Below are 25,602 nucleotides of genomic sequence, written 5' to 3' on the forward strand. Positions count from 1 at the left end.
TAAACTTATGAAATGAAATTCTGAAATGAATTTTAGTTTTAAATTTTCTTTCACTGGCAGCTGATCTCTTCTGACTTCAGTTCAAAGTCTCCTATATTACCCACAATGCCATTGGACTACATACTGACAGCGGCACCGGGGAAATCTGCTCTTGCATCTCCAACTAAAGAGTGATTCCACAGCGTGTTAGTCTATCTGCACACTTTCCTCAGAGAGTGTTCTAAACTGTAAATTTAATCCTAATACCACCTTAAGCACCTTCATTATTGCTGTAACTCCGTCCTATAGCTATTGTACACTGCATTCTGGAAAATGTGGCTCATCCACTAATTCTACATTAAATTAGTCATTAATAGAATACTGAATGTTACTGGAAAAAGGCTGAGTGGGTGCACTTTTGTATGTTTAGTACCAAAACAGCAAAGCTAATTTGATACATTATTACCAAATTCTCACAATAATAACAGAAATGCAGCGCCAACCAACAAATTAGCATCAGAATGGCAACAAGCATCACAAATATGTCAACACAAAATCATTTAAAGACTTTCAGGGTGGAGTTTTCATGTACAATATGTGCTTGTCTATGAAAGCTGCCCACGTACATACAAACAGAGAGACCTCTGCACTCGCAATCATGTAAACAGCTTCAATGCAAGTTCAGACATCCGGCTCAATTATTGAAGTGAGCTCAGCAGGCCATGTTATGGAGGATAAAAAAAATATCACATTTATCTGGAGAAGTAATAATAAGAAAATGCAGTATACCAACAACACGGTTATCCACTAATACAGCTCCTGCCGGTGTTCTTGATAACATGACAGCTTGACAAATTTATACACCCTAACATGATTTTTTTCACTCTAGATGTTTCATTAGTCTATCTTCTATCTCTAGGATCTGACAAGTTCCACAGCATGCGTCTCAGCGCTAAAATAAGCTACATGATGAAACCAAGACCATACTTCTAGAAGCAGTTTATATATTAGTGTAAAAAAAAATAAAAGAAACAATTTAACGTTTGTTTTGCACCGGTTCATTTTGTTCAAAGTTGTCAAACTCGGGTGTGGTCCGGGGAATCTGAGCTCTGCCGCACCTGTAAACAGTGGTCTAGGGTTTACCTCAAGTGTACTTCTGGGTCAGTGCATATCACGCATGAAAGCTATTTGCACCTGGAACTGGGTGTCGAATATCGTGATAGTTTCAACTTATGATAGAGTGACTGAGATTGCTGGTAATGAGAGGATCGCATAAAATGCACTTCACCTGACAGCCTGCATGGCTAAAATCTTCCCAAGGATTATTTCAAGCCATGCCACCATGTTTACGCTTTCAAAAAGCAGATTATAATGGAATCCATGCACTCAGGATTGCTTATAATAGTAGTATTTTTTGTTTTTTATGTATCAAACCTGCCTTCAGACAGGCTGAAATCTAGAGTAAAACCTTACTAAGATCTATTTACACCCGAGACTGGAATACTCTTGGGCAAGGTTTTCATATGCATTTTATATACAAATATTTCATATAAAACTCATATGCATGTTGGGTTACTACGATTTCCAGTGAGTGGTGCACCTTATTTTAATAGTTATAAGTTTTATGATTTCTTTACTAAACTTTTATGCCAGTTTTGAATCGTTTCAAACATTTGAACCTTACTACAGAGTGTATAAATCACCTGTGAAGAAGGATTTCACTGGGCTTGGAGAAACAGATGCATTTGCATGTCACACAGAACGACTAAGTAGCAGAGTGTAGAGTTAATCAAGGATGTTAGGAATTTATCATCTGCCTTACATAACTTTACCTCAGTCACCTAATTGAAAGCAATGGTTATTGGTGGGTTAAATTATATTTGGTAACCACTCAATAAGCTGGGCAGCTCGGAGTTAAAGAGTGGAGATGACTAGTGAAACGGAGCAGACCTTAGGCTATATAAATATCTGATAACTAAGCAGTCTGGAGCAGTGTAACAAAAAAAAAAAAAGAAAAGTTCAAAATACAAACAATGCCAAGAGCTCCCTCTTTTACAATATGGCTGTTTCAAACAATAAAAGGTTTGCAGGCAATGATTGTTGGTGGACCTCAAAGACTGGTGTGAAAGGGTATGTTAAAAATACATGTGATGCTGTAAACTATTTGTTTGGCTTTAACAAGGACTGTGTCTCACAGAAAAGTTTTTCAGATGGTATTATACAGCCGGTTTTCTTTAATTAAACTTTCAAAAGCCTTTTGCTGAGCTTATCGGTATAAAAAATCCAAATCAGTATTTCAGACTGTATTTAGCTATTTTTTAATAAACAAATTGTTGCAGACAAACAAGGTTTTATTGCTGGTTTCAAATACATAGATGCACAAAGAATACAACAAAGCCATAGAGCAGACTACCATGACGAAAACACACACACACACACACACACACACACACACACGAGAGTAGAGGTCAAACACAAGATAAAGTACATAAACCTGACATGGAACTGATGTTCTTTCATAATTAAATTCACTTCCCATTCCATTAATGGAACCCATTTGACAAATTAAATTTTCAGTTTGCAGCATTCCTCCTGGCTTCATGTTGGACAAATCTTCCAGAACCACCTGCACAGATTTAGCATTTGATCCCTGCTTCATTCATGTGAGAAGATAAGGTTTCGTTGGCAGTGTTCACCTTAAAGAATGCATGGAAAATCTGATCAGGCATCAATGCCACCCTGATAGCAGAGTGATTCGGGCTTTGTTTATTTTCGCCTTCCTGGGACACGGTCTCTGATCTCTCAAGCATGTAGACTTGGCCTGGGCTCGATTTACTTTGGTGATAGTTCACAGGCTATGCTTGGACAAACTACAGACAAAACCGTTAAAAGATATACCATGGAGAGGTAAGCGAGGCGCTCACTCAGTCATTCCTTTGAGCACAGCTTTTCACTGGGATGATGGAGACTCACTTACACTTTTAGCCTCATAGTGCAAAGGTAAGCATCAATACCATTACATTACTTTGACTGTAAGGACACGAATTTAGTTGAAGGGCAATTTGGCACAACCAAATAATAGAGATGACTAGTGCATAATGGTACCCACCACTGAGAGGAAAGTAAAAATAAACACACATTTCCAGTGCTTTCCTTATCACAGGGGGACACTGACCACACAAAAGCACGCCGGATGCCGGATATGACAAGTCTTGAAAAGAAACGGAATAATCAAATAATTTTCACATCACAATTTATCACAGTGATGCCAAAGTCTCAGTCTTAGGACTGTGAGAAAAGCCAGCGGTAAAAATGTAAGCGTCAAAAGAATGAGTCATTCAATGCGTCAAAATGACAGCAGCGACAAACTTGGCAGGTACCCGATTAACATTCTATTCATCCGAAAACTGAAAAGAAGACTTCTTGACCATTTCGAGGTCAGCGAACATCAGTCATTTCAATATGTAAAAGTGAATACTAGCATCAACATGCATAATCAAAGTTCAATAAGGATAAAGCTCTCATAAGATGTGCCATGCTTCTGTTTATCTGATGCAGCTTCAAGCATTCATGCAATAATCTAGAGGTAGAATAAGAACCCCTAGATAGGGATTAACCATAGAAAGAATAGATAGAATAACTATAGAAATTATCACAAGTTTGGTCTAGAATAAAGCAAAAAAGAAAAAAAAAAAAAAAAACACTTTGCAAAAACTGTCTAAAACTGTTTCTACTGTCTACTAGGGATGTTTAGATTCATCAAGTCGCATCGGTGCATCAACATAAAAGTTAACGATGTGATGTTTCGATCTAATCAAAGTGTGCATCACATACAATTTGGCATTTGTATTGCCATGCATCAATTTTACCATATTTGCATCGGTAAAAACTGATATATTTGTATATATTTATTAGAAGAGGCGCGATATTCTTTTATTATTTAGAAATTAATTAATCATTTGTGACCAATATTGTATATGTAGATTAATTTCTCCTTAATAAACTGTTTCTCAAGCACGTTCTCTCAACACCACGTGATTATCATGCATCACAACTCTAAGGAGGCCGAGGTGTGTCCTGAGAATCACAAAGAATACAGATTAACATGGCAGAGGTAGAGCTACATCTTCCTGGAAACAGATCAGGAAAAGAACGTCTGGTTTTATTGAATCTTTTTTTCACTACAAAGGCGTGTTTGTGAAAGGGCCATGCGTAACAAGTCAGAACTGCATCATAACGCATTGTTGTAATGTATGTATCAAATGCACATCCCTAGTGCCTACATTACATGATCATATGCAAGAAAGAAAAAACAGGAGATTGTATGCTATTGTTAGTCAAATTCTACATGAACATTTAACTAATTAATCAAAATAAAAAGAGGAAAAGACAAAGAAGATTACTTTTTATATATTTATAATCCATTTATATAACACCTTTTGTAAACTTAAGGTTGCTACATAAAGAAATGGGTTTTTCAACAGACAGAAAAACAAGAACATGTTTTTCCCCCCTCATGGATTTTTTTTTATTTTTTTTTTTTATACCTGAACAGAAACATTTCGATCTTAACTTTAAAAGACTGCAGCCCCAGAGAGTCCAATGTTTTGGGACACCAAAAGATCTGGCTTACATATTGGACAACCTAAAAGAAGACTTGAGAATATGCACTGGAGGTTAGAAAGAAAGAAACTTAAAAAGGTAAGATGGAACAAGGCCATGTAAGGCTTTCTCTGTCAGAAGTAGGAAGTATATTTGATGTGGGCTGAAACCAATCTCCAGCAAGGTTCATGGAGCATATCAGTGATGTGAAGAGATTGTGCAGAATGCATGAGGACTCGGGAGGATCAGTGTTGAAAACACACTGAAGCTGCTGTATTGCTTTTAGAGACCAAAGAAAAGTCAATTGCTGTAGTCAAGATGAGTGGCGATAAAAGCATAGAGCAAAGTTTCGGCATCTTTTGTGTTCAACAAGAGGTGGCGGTGAGCAAGATTGCAAAAGAAGAAGAAGGAGAAAAAAAAAACTAATGTGGGACTGTCAACTAAGGAGTTGAAAGTTTCTATCAGAGTTTAGTTGTAGACAAATACAGTTCATACATAGTTTAACATTCTGAAGAAAAAAAACCAACAGCAGCAGTACAGTAACCCCCCGTTTATCGCAGTGGTTACGTTCCAAAACCGCCCGTGATAAATGGACAGCACCAAAATAACATTGATATTTTATGTATACAGTACTGTACTGTAATAACATTTTAATTCATTTTATAATGAATAATTATATTTTTATTAATACATTTCATTATTTTAACATAAAACAATTATGTTTTATTACCTTTAAATGATTTATTACCCCTAAATTTTTGTCTATCGTGCTATTGGTGAGAGACCGGGAAAATCAGCTAAACAAATTAGTTATGTGGCAAATACAATTCCGCGATAAACTGGGGGCGCGAGATTCGAACCGCGGATTTTTTACATTTTATGTACCTTCTTACAATCATCTAGTAAGAAGTTTATGTGATAAAAGTAGGACTGAAACAATTCCTCGAGAAATTTGAATAAAAAAAAAATTTTTTGTTTAGTCCATTTAACTACATTGTGTTTCCCCACGAACCATTATTACTGATGCACCACCCGCTAAACTGTGGAGCGCTCTGGACAGATAAACACAGAAGACCCTGCAGAATAAAATAAAATGGAGGAATGGAGAGAAAACAGCATAGGGCAGGCGACGATTTAGATGGAAGAACGTTTTCATCACTTAAAAAAAAAAAAGTTTGCCTAATTCCTAGAATTTAGACCTTATTTTCCATCACCCCCTCTGTAATGGCAGAAAGCTTTACACATTTAAAATCAATAGAATCGCATGTTATCAAACTAAGCGTCCAATCCCTGGAGAGAACTCTCTCTAACAATCAGCTCGAGACGTAACAAGACAGATAAAGCAGAGGAGCTTCGTTCATACACCAACAGCTTCAAACTGCAAGCGGACAACATGGTTGCACCTGAAATGTGGATGCACCTGAAATGTTTATGAGAAATAAAGTCGCCAATGCAAGAAATATAGTCAGAATTGCGAGAAATAAAGTCAGAATTGAGCAAAAAAAGGAATTGTAGGCATTGCAAAAATTTAAGTCGCAATTGCAAGAAAAAAAAAAACAGAATTGCGAGAAGAAACTTGGAATTCCGAGGAATAAAGTCAGAATTAGGCAAAAAAAAAATTTTATGTGGAGGAAACGGGCTTCCATAGGATTCAGGACAAAATAAACGACAAAGTTTCAAAAGTATGGGATCATTTTAAACTTAAAGAAAACTTTTGATACTACCTTTTTTTTTTAAATAGAGTAGTTATAAAATTATTTTTATATTTTTAATTTATGATTTTTTGTGTAATGTAATGTGGCAATTACATGCACTTAATGGGTTTAGTTTTCACAAATATTCTTGTATGCAATTTCAACAATAAAATTTACATTTTTTCTAAAAAAGGAAACAGATTACTTGTTCATTTTAAGAGACGTCTTATTTTCTTTTGTATATTTAGTATTGCAGCCAGTGCACTCTTAGTGCCGGTCCCAAGCCCGGATAAATGGGAAGGGTTGTGTTAGGAAGGGCATCCAGCGTAAAACATGCGCCAAATCGAACATGCAGATCACGAATACGGATGATCCGCTGTAGCAGCCCATAATGGGAGAAGCCGAAAGAAAGTTTTATTTAGTATTGCTCTTTTATAAAGATAAATTACATCTTATCCGATTACTCGAATAATCTATGGAATACTCGATTACTAAAATAATTGATAGCTACAGCCCTAGATAATTGACAATTGTTCTTTAAAAAGAGTAATCCAAAATCGTAGAAATCAACCAAGAAATCAAACCAAACAGAGTCAAAAAATCAGAATGTCAAACAGGGTAAATGGGTAAATTTAAATAAAATGCATTATTATTATTATTATTATTATTATTGTTATTATTATTATCATTATAAATGCTGGGCACACACACTGATTTTTATAGTCCTTTGTGACTGTTGCTTGTCCCACTGTACGAACATGATCTCCATGTCACACTGTCGAATCACGGGTCATAATCTCAGATTGTACCACAGTCAAAAACTGACACGCACACAATATATAAACGAAGTCTGTATGAAATCCTCCGACAGTGCCAGAATTTCATTGGAGGAAATGTAACCCAATGGCCATTTATCAGATGTTGGTAAACAAACCAGTGACCAAAGACTACAGATTTTAGCCTCGGATTATAGGAATATTTTAGGATTTTCTAAATTGATCTTGGACGACCAAATCGTGGCAGAAAAATCACAGATGATAGTATAACCGAGTCTGCTACATAGACACACACACACACACAAGCATACATACAGTTAGTAATAGGACAGTTAATAATCAGGTGATTGTGAACATGTCTGTTGCTGGGAAGGAAAGTCTCTGGTGGCCATATTAGTTTGATGTGGTGTGTTGGGGGGTGTGTTGGGTAGTTGTTCTTGGAGGTTGTGGATTGTCTGAGAATAGTATACTCATTATTTTCTTATCATACACAATATATACTAGTATCACGTGTGACAAGTAGTAGTATTAGTCATAGTAAGACCAACCTGATTTCCAATAATTCAGTGATTCCAGGCACTGAAAACATTGAAAGCTTTGGGGACAAATCCACAACCTGATAATGATCCTCTTTACACACAAACATGGGAAAATTTATTTAGCATCTGAGTGTTAGGTTTTTCTATTCATTTTTTCATTTTTTTCAGGGCTAATTTATTTATTTTCAGGGCTTGGAATGTAGATCACACCTACAGGTTGCAAATGAAAAGTGTTGAATTATGTATAGTATACCACCATTTTGTGTCAGTTAGGGTCTCACTTAGTTTACATAAGCACTTAATATTCTTATGCTGTTACAGATCAGCTAATTTGGTAAACCTAGTTTTAGCTGAAATAAAATGCTGAAAATAATATATATATATATATATATATATATATATATATATATATATATATATATATATATATATATATATATATATTATATATATTTTATTTTTTATTTAAAGTTAATATAAAATGTATATAGAAGAGGTCAGATAGGGGCTCGGTGGTGGTGAAGAGGTGCTGGATGATTGGGCAACTACTGCAGAAGTAATAAGGGAGACAGCTAGAAAGGTACTTGGTGTGACATCTGGAATTGAAAGGAAGACAAAGAGACATGGTGGTGGAATGAGGAAGTGCAGGAAAGCATAAAGAGAAAGAGGTTGGTGACCTGATGACATACCGGTAGAAGCATGGAGATGTTAAGAAGAGTTGGCAGTGGAGTTTTTAACCAGATTGTTCAACAATATTTTGGAAGGTGAGAAGATGCCTGAGGAATGGAGAAGGAGTGTGCTGGTACCGATCTTTAAGAATAAGGAAGATGTGCAGACCTGCAGTAACTACAGGGGAATAAAGTTGATCAGTCACACCATGAAGTTATGGGAAAGAGTAGTGGAAGCCAGGCTGTAAGAAGAGGTGACCATCTGTGAGCAACAGTATGGTTTCATGCCGAGGAAGAGCACCATAGACGCATTATTTGCTTTGAGAATGTTGATGAAGTATAGAGAAGGTCAGAAGGAATTGCATTGGGTGTTTGTGAATTTGAAGAAAGCATATGACAGGATGCTGAGAGAGGAGATGTGGTTTGGTATGAGGAAGTCAGATGTGTCAGAGAAGTATGTGAGGGTGGTGCAGGACATGTATAAAGACAGTGTGACAGCAGTGAAGTGTGCAGTAGAAACGAGAGACTGGTTCAAGGTGGAGGTGGGATTGCATCAAGGATCGGCTCTAAACCCCTTCCTGTTTGCAATGGTGATGGACAGGCTGACGAACGAGGTCAGACAGAAGTCTCAATGGACTATGATGTTTGCGGATAATATTGTGATTTGTGTTGGGAGTAGTGAGCAGGTTGAGAAGAGCCTGGAGAGGTGGAGGTACGTGCTGGAGAGAAGGGGAATGAAAGCCAGTAGGAGTAAGACCGAGTACATGTGTGTGAATGAGAGGCAGGGCAGTGGAGTGGTGCAGTTGCAGGGAGAAGAGGTGGTGAAGGTGGAGGAGTTCAGGTACCTGGGGTCAACAGAGCAAAGTAATTGAGCATGTGTAAGAAAAGTGAAAAGAGTGCAGGCAGGGAGGAGTGGGTGGAAAAGTGTGAAGTGTGATTTGTGATAGAAGGGTATCTGCAAGAGTAAAAGGGAAAGTTTATAGGACTGTGGTGAGACCTGCGATGTTGTATGGTTTAGAGACAGTTGCATTGACTAAAAGAAAGGAGGTGGAGTTGGAGGTAGCAGAGCTGAAGATGTTGAGGTTTTCGTTGGGAGTGACAACATACAGGATTAGAAATGAGTTTATTAGAGGGACAGAGCATGTATGACATTTTGGGGACAAGGTAAGGAAGGCCCGATTGAGATGGTTTTGACATGTGCAGAGGAGGGACATGGGGTATATCGGTATGAGAATTCTAAGGATGGAGCCACCAGGAAGGAGGAAAAGAGGAAGACCAAGGTGAAGGTTTATGGATATGGTGAGGGAACACATGCAGGTAGTTGTTTTGAAAGAGGCAGATGTAGAGGACAGAGTAGTATGAAGACAGATGATCCACTGTGGCGACCCCTAATGGGAGAAGCCGAAAGAAGAAGAAAAAGATGATATAATGTATATAATTTTACAAATAATTATCATACAAATAAGAATTTAAAATAATATAGTTAATGATCACTCAATCAATTGTTTAATTAAGATTTATTTAACAAAATGCTTGTTAGTTGCAGCCCTAACGTTGCAGATGATGGGATGACAACTTAAACTCTACATGAGAGCTGTAGAGGGCTGGGGAACTGTTTGTTTAACCACTGACATCAGAGTCAGAGTTTGATGAAAAAAGAATAAGAACTTTCCAACTGGTAATTACGGGTTTCACAAAGACATAAACGGTTTTACAAGTTGAAAACTGGTAATTACCATAAATTCTGACATCACGTCATGAGTGCCTTCATATGGAATCATTCAGTGGTTTGTAGTTCACTCTAGACAAACACAGCACTGGACAAACAAAACTATTTCATGTAGTAATCTGAAGTGTAGTATGCAGTATTAAAGAATGACCATTTGGGATAGTGTATATATAAATAGTTATATTTTAGTTTATTGATATGTAATCCCTGTACTGGTTGCACAACACTTTTTACACTTGAGAAATATAAACTTCAACAGTCGTATAATTATTAATGATTTAAATTAACTTTTTGGCACATTTTATATAGCCCCATTAATAAACTTAATTCTAACTCTATTAATGCGATTGCTTAATGGTAATCATGTCAATATTTTATTTAATAAAATCTTCAAACTTCTGCATAGTAGAACTGCACAGTGTTGCCTAAAATCCAGCTTTAGAGGAAATAACTTTAAAAGACTTTCAACTATGTACAAATTCGAAATTTTACTGGGTTGGAAAAGGTTTCATACATTTTCCTACAGGTTACCGTGTTGCTGAAAACTGAACATTTCTGAAAACTGAGCACTTCTGAAATCAGAGCATATTACTTATTAAGCTCATGAAGATTTAATACTAATATCACTCGAACAGTCTGAATTTAAAATGCTTGCTGGCAGAAATCGACAAAATTACTCAATACATACAAAACATTTATAATTAATTTGCTAAATATGTTTGCTACCCAACAAACTCATAGCAATGCTAACTGCCATATGCTAGGTCAGATTTTACATAAGAATATCTGCTAGTTAATTCGATAGGCTAAGTAGATTTTTTGCTAAATATAACTAAGTAAGCCACAAGAAATAAATGTTAGGTCACTATTTTAAAGTGATTCATGAGCAATTTGTATCTATAAGTACAATTGTGCTTAACTGCTAACTGTAGTTCATGCTAAAAATTCAATGTCTTTCGCAGTGTGTACTGGAAATATTTATACTGGTATAAATATTTCCATATAGTGCAGACTCTTGCCAGGTTTAAGTACAAGAAGCGAGTAAATTATCCTTTCAGACATGGCAACAGAGCTGGTGCTGCTAACTGCTGGGATTTCATTAGGAAAATGTGATAAAAGCGACAGTAAGCAGCTAAATTAAGATAATATTCAGTGATACTAAAAGCCTGGATATTTCAGAGAGCCGACTTAGTTCATTTTCAACCATATGAGATTTCACAGACGTCTACACACAAACGAACAATAATATTTATACTAATTAATCTTCAGCAGGAATCTCAGTTCGCCTCAGTGTCATGTAATATACTGTATCCAAGTTAATATCCGCATGTATTATATCTAGATTAATATCTTTATATCTCACAAGTCTACATACATGACTTTTGCAACAGAGGTAGCTTATATTATATAGTCTTACTTCAGTAAATAAAAACCAATATCTACCTTTTCTTCATTACATCCACCTATAGGTTGTACAATTCACTCTTTTTGTTCATTCTTCATATTAGATTTCTTTTTTTTTTTTTATTACACTTCACATCCTTATGTTTAATCATTATGAAGTCACAACCAGGTCACACAAGAAGTCTGCAACGAGTGAGATGGATAAATGTATGAAACTCCACACATTTGACACTGGCTGCATACTGATCCACTGTTTTTGTGCCTTGAAAAAAATAATCAGCATCATGTACATGGTTGTCTTCAGCAATAACTCTAATTAAATACCTACCTTTTACTCGCAAATCAGCAAATTAGAACTTCATTTAAAAACATAATAAAAATGTGCCGTTTGTGCAAACAATTTTTTTTTTTTTTTTTTTTTTTTTTTTTACTGTTATCATCTTAGAAAGCTTTTCAATTTCGTAAGCAAATGTTCACTCTGGCATCTGCCAAATGCGACAAATGTTAATGTAAATGTAAAAGAACTCAACCCTGAACTTTCCAGTGGTGTTTTTGTCAGGGATAATACTGTCTATTAAGATTAGACACGCTACCAACATAATCCATCTCTAATCTTTAAAGTGTACTCAAACTGTACTCATATTCTTTCCCTGCAGTTCTTTATTGATCACCTTCTGAAACACTTAATAACTTGCAACCTTGCATAACCACTGCATGCTCTTAAATGTAGCTTCAATCTGATCTGTACATTGTACATACAGTACAGTGTGGATATAAAAAGTCTACACAACAATGTTAAAAGTACAAATTTTTGTGATGTAAAATTTTAAGACAAAATAAATCACGTTTGACCTTTTTTTCTTGATAATGTGGCATTCTGTAGCAACAAACAAATCAACTAAAACAATTACAAACCTTTCAGGGAAAGTTTTTCACTTGGTTGAATATGCATGAATTTTGTTTTATAATGAGTCACATGGTTCCTCTGAATTAATCACATTAAAACTCAGTTTCAAATGTTACATTTATACACCCACACCTGATATTGAAAATTATTATGATTAACTGCAAATAGTTAGGCGCACAGCTGTATAGGACGTCTTTAGATGCAGCAGCATGAAATTTTCCCTTTACTTGAACTAGGAGACCCAATCCTGTTCCAGCATGACAATGTCCCAGTTCACAAAACATACTCTATGAAGATAGCCTCTGCATGGGGTGGAATGGAAGACCTCCTAATTTAGAGCTTTGATCTAAACCCTATTGAACATGTTTGGGATGAACTGGAATGCTGACTGTACTCCAGCCCTCCTCACCCCACCCACATCAGTACTTGATTTTACTTAGACCCTTGTGTCTGAATGAGCACAAATCTCCACAAGCACACTCAAAATTCTAGTAGAACATCTAAGAAGTGTGGAGGGAATTATAAGAGCAAGTTGGAACTAAATGAAAAATGTGATGCTCAAAACAACATTTATATATATATATATATATATATATATATATATATATATATATATATATATATATATATATATATATACGTACATGTACATACACACATACACACACACACACACACATATGTATGTGTGTGTGTGTGTGTGTGTGTGTGTGTGTGGGGCAGGCAAAATTTTGGTCTCGTAAGATGAAGGCAGGACTTTTTGGCAATCGCTCAAAGGGCATTTTACACACTGTGAAGCATGGCGGTGGCAGCATCATGCTACCTGGTTACTTCTCTGCAGCTCATACTGGTGCTATAGTCAAGATGGACAGCCCAGATTAACATGCTTTGGACTACAATATGGTTGTATACAGAGGTTACCCTCATAATACAAGGAAAATGTGCTTGATAAAGTATTAGTTAAAAGAATGTGCACACAGGTACAATCAGGTTAATGCAATATTTTTTATATATCTTTTTTTTATTCGACTTGAATTTTGGCATTTTGTTAGATCACATTAAAATAGGAAAAAACTCCAGCATGATTTATCTTGGTTTCAGTTCTTTTACTTGAGTAGTGAAAGAATACTTTCATTTGAGTAAGTTTTACAGCTTTTCCACACACCTCTGATTCTCAAAGATAATTAGATGCAACTCTGTAACAGAAGCATGAGTTTAAATTAGTGCTCTTAGTCTTCAGAATTTGAAAACTGCAAAAAGACTGTTGTCTGGAAAAGTAGGTCAAGATCTTGTAGCAGATTTATTTATTTTTTTACCTCCCATTTGCAAGGTCACACTCACTAGAAGCCATTTCTCCCCTTTCACACGACAGTTACAAACTGAGGAGGGTGCAGGCAAGCATGTGCTTCCTTCCAAATAAAGGAATAAAAAAATTAAGCCAGCCACGGCATCTTTTCAAACTGATGCTTCGCTGTAGGGCATCTGTACACACACGGTGGAAAGTGTTAAATCTTCAGAACACACAAGCTCACTAATGTCACTGTGACTGAGAGGCACTGGAGTATTTCAATCAATACTAGACAACTTGGTCAATTAAGCTCTATTGGACTACCAGCCTTGAACAGCTGTCGCATTATTTATATCCAATTTCCTGAGAATATTAAAAGCAAGCCTTTTCTTTTGCATCACACAGGATCCTCAGATTTGTAAGAGCCCTAACCACTAGGACTTTGATACCATGTCTAGATCACTTCACTTTTATTAATAACCTTCAGAAAACATTAATCCAGGTTACTGAATGTCATTCTATGGCCAAGAAATGGTGAAAGCTCCGGCTAAGTCCCTCCCTGCTAGCACAGCACTTCTTCATTCCATTTTCAATGGTGCAATCTCGTACTGCAAGCTAAACAGGGAAATGACACGCTGACGCCGCACTCTCAATCTATAATTTGCTTTCTGCCACCAGACAGGAGCACAGGGCTCGATCATAGGCACAAAGGAGCACGGCAACATAGCCGGCGCTCTTTACTTGTAACTCCATGACCTTCGTGCCGGCCTATGACGCAGGTGCGTCCCCTCCAATCCATCACAGGCATGCTTTAAGACGGAGATCAGAAAGCTTAGAGAGAGGGTGTGTGTGCAGTCAGAGGAAAAGAAAGGCTTTTGACTTATAGCATGGCTGGTATAAATGTTAGCGTTTCGTAACGGAATAATTACTGTACAGCTTGTTAGATGGGGGTCATTCAGGCTGATCTTAATTTGGTTGTAAAAAATGTATTAAAGCATTTATTTTTGAATGCAAAGCATTTTACCCCTGCCAGAACTAATAACTAAACTTTAGTTAAGACCTATTCATTTGTTTTTACTGTAGTTATAACTAGTACTTTTTATATAAGATTGTTATTTACACATATGCATTTACTTGTAATATAATGTAAGTATGTACGGCATCATATTGCATGCATCATGCGGTTTACAACCTAATGCATCATAATTCATATTTTTTTCATTTGACCTAATAGCAATTTGCATTTCTGGTATCCATCATACTGTTTACCTGTATGTCATCTCATTTCATATGTTTCCTATTTGCACTACTGGTTCAATGTTAACTACATTTCATTGTCTCTGAATTTATACTCTGTACGGTGCAAATACAGTCAAACCGAACATAACACAACGCAGGCTAACCTAATCCTTACAGGGGGAAAAGAAGTGTCCCTGCTTTTTCTAATGTGTACCTGCTTCAAATACTCTCATCATTGTACAGCCTGCACTTGAGGCAAAAACATGTTAGAGGTCGACCAATATGAGTTTTTCTGTGGCCAATGCCGATATTTAAAAATCAGGGCAGCCGATGGCCAATAAATGATTTTTTTTTTGGCAGATTTTGTTCCACCCTTCATCCCATTAAATCTAACAGCTAATTAACAAGACTTTATACAAAAAAATTGCTTAAATTAAACATTTATTGAACAACACCGTCCTCTCCAATTAGTGCCTCTCATTCTCTCTCCAGAAGTAACATCATATTTAACCAATTAAATATATAATCCTAGATTAAGAACGACGGATAAGAACTTAAAGCCTGGGACAAGCTGACATGTCAGGTGGTTTTTGAGTTATGTTCCATGTCGAATGAGGGGCAGACATTGTCGACGAGAAAGAGAATTACAAGTGGGTATTCATCTTATCAAATGAGCACACACAAAAAAAAGGAACTGGTAAAAGCACACAATGATGGAGTAAAAAAGGAATGCACAGACACTTGTTGACATTCTTGCACACATGACTGAAAAAAGAAACACAAATCCGTTAGTGTTTGCTTTATAAATTCACAGTTCTAGCTTGTCCGGTTTCCCTGTTCGGAATACAGACTACTGCCACCTGCTGGTATGGGAGAGTTAGGTTCTCTCACGCAAGCGCAGAACGCACGGTTTGGCATGTTAGACGCGCCTGCCTAATAATCAGCCTAAGGACAATCGGCCGATGCAGATTAATTAAAGAATGCCAGAAATCAATCGTCAACCTCTAAAACTATCAAAATAGGCAGTTTACAATTTAGATCATCATACTAAAATGCAACTGGTGTCAGGTGAAGGTGTGAATCATAATCAGAGGCATAATGCCAGCTTCATTGATTTCAACATTGCAGCCAGCAAAAAAGATGGTATAATGGAAAAAAAAAATAAAAAAAACAATTCATACATGATGAAACGCATACAGACATAAAATGCTCAATTAGTGTAATTGTTTTTTTAGTTCTATCTTAAGATTAGTCCGCCTGGCTTTTTTTTTTCTTTTGAACCATATTGTGCAGCAAAATCTTTAGAGCTCACTAAAATGAGCTAGATAAAGCTCAGTTGTGCATTAGTGCTTCTGCTGACATTCATCTGTTGATAGGTTACAGAACTCGGTCTTATGCAGGTAGCAATAACAATGTGAAGTTTCTTTTAGACAGTTCTGAGTCATACGATTTAAGATACAAACATATGTCTGTCTAGAACAGAGTCTTTGTTTGCCACAAAATTAAGAACAGGAGGATCTGATGATGAGCGTAAGCCCAACAATAATGGGAATGCTCCATCTTGCAAAACAAGAATGCACATAACACCTTCATATTTACTGCATGCCATTCATAGCAACTATTTATACCCACACTGACTCATCTAGTGATAAAAAGAAGAATATAAAAATGCCTCGCTCGCTCCCGTTATTCCAGCATGAGAAAAACGGCGACTGGAAGGGAAAGTGTCTATAAGAATTACGAACACTCTGAGGGAGAGGAATTGATGGAAATAAAACAGCAACATAACCTGTACCGCTGGGGCATCTTCATGGCAAATGCTTTGAAGGACAGGAACATTAAAAAGTATGATGGAAGACGGATGGAAACGTGCTACAAAGGGTTGACGTTTACGAGTAGAATAGACAAAATTCATTTGTGCAATTGTCAGTGAATTATAGCAACATCTATTAAATACTTAATTATTTCAGTGTGTGAAACAGCACATCCGCACTGGTACACCTACACATTTGTGCAATTCTCTAATCAGCCCATAAAATCTGGGCATAAAATCTGAGATACAGTTCAAAACCTGCAGTTACTGTTTACATTAGAAATCGAAAGGTTATCTCAGTAACATTGAGTGTAGCATAGTTAGTGCCACAAGAGATAGTATTTCCGAAACTGCTGGTCACCTGGGATTGTCATACAAAACAGTATATACTATGGATAGTAAGATTCACTGATTCACATCGGTGCATCGGAATAAAAGTTAATGTGAAGCATCGATTTTAAAAAGTGTGCATCGGATACAAGTTGGCATTTGAATCACGATGCATTGTTTTTATCATATTTGCATCTGTAAAAGGTGTTTTATTAACATATAATTATTAGTAGATACGCAATACTTTTATTATTTACAAAGTGACCAATAAATTGTAACCAATATTTTATATGTAGATTGGTTTCTCCTCGCTAAACTGTTTCTCAGCACCACCACTGCTACCTGAATATGATGGATCACAACACTATGGAGGGGGAGGCGTGTCCTGAGAATCACATAGAATATAGATTAACATGGCAGAGGTAGAACTGCATCTTCCTGGAGACAAAACAGGAAAAAACATCTGGTTTTATTTAATGTTTTTTTTTTTTTTTTTTTTGCACTACAAAAGCGTGTTTGTGAAAGGCCCATGTGTTAGTAGTCAGAAGGCACATAAGTAAATTAATGATTTGATGTCTGTCTGAAGCAAAGAAATAAAAGAACTATCTGAAACGCATTGCATTGAATCAAATAGAAATCGAATCTCATTGCATTATAATAGGGGTGAATCGTATTATATCAGTAGCTGCTTCATATGTGTCTTTAATGTATCATATTGTTGGCAATGAATAGAAATACGAATATCATCGGCTTTGATTATGGAAATGCACATCCTTAGTATCTAGTGTCTTTACAGAATAGCATGAAAACAGAAAACATCCAGCAGTAGAAACACCTTCTGGGTAAGAGAAGGCAAAGGAGACAAGATGGCTACAGTAACTCTAATAAATAACTCGTTACAACTGTTGTAAACAGAAACGCATCCCTGAACTCACAACTCTTTAAACCTTGAGGCAAAAGGGCTATAAACATCAGCCTCAAGTCCACATCAGGTCCCACAGGCTCAGAACACATTTACAGAAACTGGACAGCTTCAAGCATCAAGCAGATTTTGACAAATACAGCAGTGCTGTTGACTAAGTGCATTGCTTTAAGGATGCACTAACCTAAATCTAAATTAAAAGCTAAATCTGATTTCATAAATGTGCCAAGTTATCATCATGTGCTATGGTGCCAGATCCGAATCCAGTTGAGAACCTTTGTAATATGACCAGTCATTTTAACATGGCATCTTTCAGAATGTGTCCAACAACTTGTGGCATCAAGGCCATGAAGAACTAATGTTGTTCTGGGAGCAAAGAGGACTGGGTATTTTAAAACTAACCAGTATTAGAATTCTGTTTCTAATAAGGTAGGGGAAGGGTATAATTAAAGAATTGGAACACAGTGTACACAAAATGTTTTCAGCTGATCTGATAACAGGAAAAATAGCAAATAAAACTGAAAAGTACACTAAAAGAGTGTGATGGACACTTTGGACAGAGCCTGGAAATCACTGAAAGCAAGTGTTTCCTCAGCTATGCTGCTCGGAGAGAATGTGCTGTACATACCCGCTGCACGCCAAATTCCCTCCCACGATAAAAACATTCCCTCTATCCATTTTTAAAACACTATAGCTGCCGAGAGAGAGAGAGAGAGAGAGAGAGAGAGAGAGAGAGAGAGAGAGCGATAGTGCGAGAGAGAGGCTCACGGGCCACTATTCATAGCAACAGAAATGTCTCTTGTGTGGTAACTTTGGTGATCGCCTAGGCTCCCTTTTAGATCCCTCTGGTATGTCGACACTACAACGGCTGAGAGTTAGAGGGCCCCGTCCTTTATACTGTACAGCTTGTGGGAAAGCAGGGATTTCGCATAATCCGAACATCTACAGTGGCATCTCTATCCAATGCATTCAGCCATTTAGAACAAATCAATAGCAAAATATAGAACATCACCCCTCCATCTGCGATCACACTATGTAAAAGTTGATAACACTATTGTTAGAAACGCAGTAGACTGACGATTCTCTTCCTTTTCATGTGATGCTGTATCTTTCTTAGATACACTATATGGCCAAAGGTGTGTCCTGACCATCACACCCACAATCACATCCGCATGTGCACAATTCCATTCCACATTTAGTCTCCTCAATGCTCCTATAATAACCTTCACTCTTTTGGGAAGGCTTTCTACTATTTCCAGAGTGGCTGTTGGGATTTGCACATTCAGCCCCAAGTGCAATAGTGACATCAGGCACTGATGTTGGTTGAAAAGTATTCCAGTTCATCTCAAAGGTGTTTAGTGGGGTTGAGATCAGGGCTCTGACACACAAGGCATAATATACAAAAAATTGTTTTGTCTTTTTTTCCATTTGATTTTTACAGATCAGGAAATTTGCATGCATATCTAAACACAATAACATGTATATTATTAATATTATAAAAACGTACAAGCACAATTCCAGATACTTTGCAAAATGTAAATAAAAACAGAATGCAATGACTTGCAAATCTCATTAATCCATATTCTATTCGCCATAAAAATAAAACATTTTAAATCTTTAAACTGAGAACTTATACCATTTTAAGGAAAATATAAGGTTGTTTTTGATTTTGATTGCTGCAACAAGTCTCAAAATAGTTGGAACAGGGCCGTGTTTACCACTGTGTAGCTTTAAGTCTTCTGTCCGTATACATCTGGAAACTGAGGAGACCAGTTGCTGAAGTTTTGGGAGAGAAATGTTTTCTAATACAGGATTCTAGCTGCTCAACAGTTCTGGGTGTCCTTTGTTGTATTTTTTGTTTCATGGTGCGCCAAATGTTTTCAAGTGGAGAAAGGTCTAGAGACTGCAGGCAGGCAGGCCAGTCTAGCAGTTCACATGAACTCTTCTATTACGCAGTCATACTATTGTAATAGATGCACTACGCAGTTAGCACAGTCATACTCAAATATGCAAACCCGTTCCTGAAAAAGATGTTTTCTGGATGAAAGCATTTGCGTTCATTCCAGAGTTTTATTTACATTTTACACATTGCATAGAAACTTTTTTGGAATTGGGGTTGCAACTCAACTCACCATAATGCAGAATCAGTGGAAGCTTAAGTTATTGATGCATAGAAAAAAAAACTGCAACTAAAACAAGTGCAGAAAATTGGATTAGGCAGAACTGGAAAAAAAAAACACCCTGCAGACCATGAAAGTCAATAAAATGGAAATAAAAGAAACATTAAAAAGCTCTCATTCGTTTTGTGCGGCCCAGTACCAAATTATCCTGATGCTGGTCCAATGCCTGGTGGCTGGGGACCCCTCTACTCAGTATACTGACATTGAAATAAAAAATGTAAAAAAAAATTATATATATTTTTTTTACATGCAAATTGGATGAATGGTGTAGGAATTGCAGCAGCTTTTACATCTGCTCACATTCCTTAACCTGTACAATTAGCTGCTCACTTGATTCATGGCCTGAGTGTGGGGTCTAGTGTGGTGTGCGAGTTCTTCATCATTTAACTTACGAGTAAGCAGATAAAAGATCTAGAGTTGATTTTGTGTGTGGCATTTTGATTTGAAATCCAAAAAGCTGTTATTGCCAGCTAAGCAAGCCATCACTAGGCTAAAAAAAAATCACTGGGCCAAATTACTATTCGGACCGCAGAACTACCACTGATGACACTAGAATCTTTATACAAAACCACTTCACAAGTTATCCAGCGATCCAAACGTCCAGATATCCATATACCTGAATGTATGTTACCTTAGAGAGATGTCAAAGTATACTGTTTGGCAGAAAAAACTCAATTTTGGACTAAGCTTGACTTTTTGTCACTTTTGGCTGTTTTTCAGATTTCAACTGTAACAACTTTTGACAGGTTTTTTTTTTTTTTTTTTGCAGGTCGCCTCACATACTGTATATGATGACACTGCCAGAAATGCTGAAAGCAGAAAGATTCACTGAGGCAACGATCTTCATGTTTAGACAGCACATTATCGTGTCTGTGTTAGGTCTGATAAAAAAAGAAAAAAAAAAGAAATGAATAATACCACCAATTCATAGACAAAAAAATTTCACGTTTATACTCGAAAACTAGTCTAGAACTATAATCAATAAGTCTTCAACTCGCACACTGCACTACAGAGCACACTGCTTACTTTCCCTCCCAAACAAGCCCAGATGCAGTTGCATGCAAATAATTGAACAAGTGTGTATCAATCCACCCTTTCATCAAAGCAATGTGCATCAACAGTGCACTAATTTAACCATCTAACAGAGTAGCGATACAGGCAAATAAGAGCTTTCACTGATTGGGAGAATCAGCATGTGGCCAAATCCAGTTTTCTCTGCATAATGATCAGTGTGCAGACAAAATCTGCAGTGTTTTCTTTCACCAACATTTATCATCAAAGGGCCGCTTTAAAATACATTGAGCTACCCAAAAAAGGAAAAAAACATGTTCCAGAATAATGATGTATGACTACTCGCGACTTTGCTGTGGCAATAAACCAAATGATAAAACGTTCCGGTTCCTTGCAAACTGACAGAATACACGTTAAAACAAAAATAAAGCAATGCACAAAACATCCCTAAACAAACCAAGTATAGCACAACCAACCGCAGCTTCCTATCCTTTTTTTTTCTTTTCACTTTGGTAAGGTGATGGCAAGCTATTATTATTTTAAGAAGGTACCAATTACAAGTTCATGGAGTGAGTTGTCACTTGCATTATTTTTTTCACTCTTTTTTATGATTGTGTAAAAGCTGTTTACATGGAACGCCATGTACGAGGGAAACAAAACCAAAATGTTTACAAAGGATCCTTGCATTTCTTCATAGCGTAAAATCAGATGTTTAATTGGGTTCCTCTTTTTTTTTTTAAGGTGATAATAAAGGAGTTCATCAAATTCACAAGTGAGAAATTCAACAAAGTGCTTCCTGATCCTCATTGGCTGAATCTGAATTAAAGTAGGATCAAGGACGAACGATTGGACTGACACTGCCTATCTATGATTACACTGAATCAATTAACCTCAGTGTTAACAAGGGAAGAAACTAGAGGGCAACCGATTAATCGGTTGTCATTACGCAGGCGGCCTCTAGAGGTGAATCTCTGACGACACTTGCTGTTTGTTTTTTTTGTTTTACGAGACTGCGCGCTGCACGGAGAGCACATTATTATATTTAATACGCATAATTTATTCATTATATTCTTTCATTAATATATTCACTTTTATATAATTAGCACATTTACATGATTCAGTACTGTTTTTAAATTTTCTATGTTTGTACTAAAGTTCAGTAGTATTTTACATGAAGGGTTTTGTTTGTTTGTTTTTTTATCCAGTTTCCATTTTAAATACTATGGTTTGATTAATTGCTTATCTGCAATATGATCCAACCTAGCTATCGATATCAGTAAAATCCACTATCGGTCGACATCTGGAAGAAACCCCTTCAGAAGACAGATTAGATGTATACAGCTTGCTAATTCGAATTTGAGTTGAATGAAACATTTGTGTTTTTAAGCAATTGCAGTCAAACAACTGTCTCTAACTAGTTCAATCTAATTTCAGCACAAACCCATGGACTAAAAATGAAGGTGTACTTTTCACTGATTTTGCCCTTGTTTTGAAGCCTGTGATTCACAGAGCCTTATATCAGAGGAAAAGGAAACAGGAGGATCCCTAAGAAGTTCAAAGTAATATCAAAGAGTCTGGTTCCTTTAAGCAGAAGCCAGCTGTCAACCGGTCATGATAAGAGCGAGCCCAGGACTAAAGAGGACGGGGACAAATATGCCCAAAAGACTTAGAGCACTTTGTCCATCTAGGGTTAAAGTCTTTGAAGCAACAATCAACTACAATCCATGGTCACCTCCTCTTGTGCATTTTATAAACTTCAATCGTCTGCATTGCTGTTTCAATTCAATACATGATGCTTATTGCAGCTGCAAAATCACTGAGGCTTGGAATATATGTGAGTGAATACACCAGAGTTTGGGCAGAACAAAAAAATAAAATCAATCAATTGAAGCCATTTAATACAATCCAAAGCTGGTTGGCAAAACGGAGTATCATCTCAAACTCAGGACAATAAGGATTAACATCAAATATATTTTAATATATCATGGCCATAAATATTATTATGTGTACATACATAACACCCAACCATAGAGTATTCATTTCACAAAAAAACCATAGCAATACTATATAAGGACTGTAGCCAACTTAGTATAAAATCACCACGATTATATACAGATTAATTTTAGACATCTACACGAACATGATCTTCATTCGATGTGTCCATTTTTCCTTTCGCATTAACACTGACAGATTACTAATTGCAACATCACTACGAACAGTCATCCATCATCCGAGCAGCTGTTACTGGAGCACTTCTTTACGAAAAGAAATGAAACACTCTCATCAAATTGTGTTCAAAGCTCTGAAGTTTCTGGAGGGTTTTTTCCCCCCTTTTCATTAGAATGAAAATCTGTCTTTATAGTTCATCATCTATTCAACAGCTCTTGGGCAGAATGCCAAACGCACAAAATATATACCTATTAGTGTTCTGGTGTCATGTCTTCTTCAAAGTGTAAACAAATGAGTTTGCAGTTCAGTCAACAAAGAGGTCGTCTTTTTCGGAAAAACAGTGACAGTCAAAACAAAGAGACTGTCTTACAACTGATCAGGTGTTTTAAACTCGGACGGATTTAGAACGAGCTTGAAGTAAAAATGTGGCTTAACCTTTTATGCATTTTTAAAAAAGTTTAAAAAGCACAAGCCTTTTATTTCAATCTAATTCTAACATCCGGTCTAAACCCAAGAACTCCATTTAAAGTAAAAGAAGTTGCCACTGAATGTGAAATGCAGAACAAGATTCTTGCTCGTCAGACAGACTCGCATTTTGCCATGTGGTAACAGCGCCCCCTATTGAGTATCTGAGAAATGAACGCACGCTGCACCGTTCCTTCCATTCTGTTGAATTGCTCCAGGCATAAAGTTATCAATTCCCAACAGAAACACCCCAAGTGGATTTATTACAGAGAAAATGTTCTGTTTATACTGTATTAGAACAAACAAAAGCAATAGTACATTATGTATTCCCTCAACTACAAGGACACTGTGGCTAAATATCCTGTATAGCAACTTCCGTTATAACGCTGGCCAAAAAAAAAAAGATTATAGACTGTAAGTCATGAATAAAAATGCACATTCGAATCTTCTGAAACATTAGAAGGTCTGTCTGCTACTGCCGTTGGGCAAAACAGAGATTTGTGTGTTTATCCAGATGTTTCGTTACTCCGCAGGCTCTGATTACACCCAGAACTTGCCAATTCATATACAAAGATTCAAAATACAAAGGAGCTCTTGCAGGGCTAATTAATATCTACATAAGCAATGTCTAGCCGCCAGTTCTGTTAATGAGACTTTTTTGTTTTGGTTTGTTTTTTTTTTGTTTTTTTTGGAAAGACAAAATGAGCCCAAATTGGCATCTATTTTAAAGCCAGGCACTTCCTAAAAGACAGCGAAGATGCAAACATCTCCATGCATGGATAAGCTGCAGGAAGTCTTTTACCTCCGACTCTTCGTCCCCTCTGATTCCAAGGTCCAGCACGGTGTGTGGCTCTTTCTGCTTAGCCTGTGATGACTGGCCCATCTGAAGGTTGAGCTGCCAGCCTATATGCTCCAGCTTGCAAGTGAGAAAAACAAACAAACAAAAAAAAAAAACCACTTATTACACACATAATTTCTTTTCACTCTGCTTTTACGGCGGTGACAATCCAAGCACACTGGCTTTGCAACAGACAACTCACTCTATTCATGTCATAATAAGTAGCCATGGCCTCATGCCTAATCCTAAATTCTGGGTTCTGCATTGATATTTCATGAAAGAGCTTTCATATTTTATGCCACAGTATTAATATTCGATTAGGAAGTCAGTTATTATTATTAATCCATACAGCCTTGAATAAAACGTCTGGAAAAATACTAAAGCTCGGTCTTGTGTGCATGAAAGCAGGGGCAAAAGAAACCCATTTACTTATATTTAAATGCAGCAATGTTTGTCTGTAAGAAACTAAAGTCATACATATCATAAACGCATGAGTTCACATTTTCCCCTCTGTGCAAATGGCACATCTACACTGCTTTCATAAGGCACTTAAACTCCCAGCAATCATTCCAAATATGTCTATTAGAAACTTTCTTTGTTATGCTAAATTTTCTTACTAAAATCGTTACCAAATGCTAAAGACATACAGAAACTATGTAATGTACACACTCTTCACTGATATAAATCATGCATTGGATGTTAATAAGACAAAACACAATAATACATGTTCGTTAATATGACCACCAATGTGTCAATGCTGTGCCCTTGAGCAAGCCCTTAACCCTCAACTGCTCAGATAATTGCAAGCTTACAGTTACCTTGCAAAACTATTTAGTTCCTGCTGTCACTCATGTTATAGCACAATAAGCACTCATTTCTTCACCAGGCTCCTCTCTCTCTCTGAGGTAATACGCCAAAAACACTGTCATGTTACAGAGAAGTCAAAAAAGAACAATTGCTAAGTCGTGACACGAATTAAAAGTTAAATGAATGATTCTTAAAAGAATCACCAAATCAACAATTCATAATTTAACAATGACATAGTTTCC

At 36.7% G+C, this 25,602-nt stretch overlaps 1 protein-coding gene across 1 annotated transcript in view; it reads right to left on the reverse strand.

Annotated features, from left to right (window-relative positions):
- The window catches only part of commd10 (COMM domain containing 10), a 47,620-nt gene that overhangs the window by 15,660 nt on the left and 6,358 nt on the right, over positions 1–25,602 (reverse strand). Inside the window, exon 5 of the mRNA XM_046872216.1 lies at positions 24,518–24,631. Within this exon, the coding sequence (XP_046728172.1) occupies positions 24,518–24,631 (114 nt within the window). The remainder of the gene's footprint in view (positions 1–24,517; positions 24,632–25,602) is intronic.

This window comes from Silurus meridionalis, chromosome 17, assembly GCF_014805685.1.
Source record: "Silurus meridionalis isolate SWU-2019-XX chromosome 17, ASM1480568v1, whole genome shotgun sequence".
In the NCBI taxonomy this organism is placed as follows: domain Eukaryota; kingdom Metazoa; phylum Chordata; class Actinopteri; order Siluriformes; family Siluridae; genus Silurus; species Silurus meridionalis.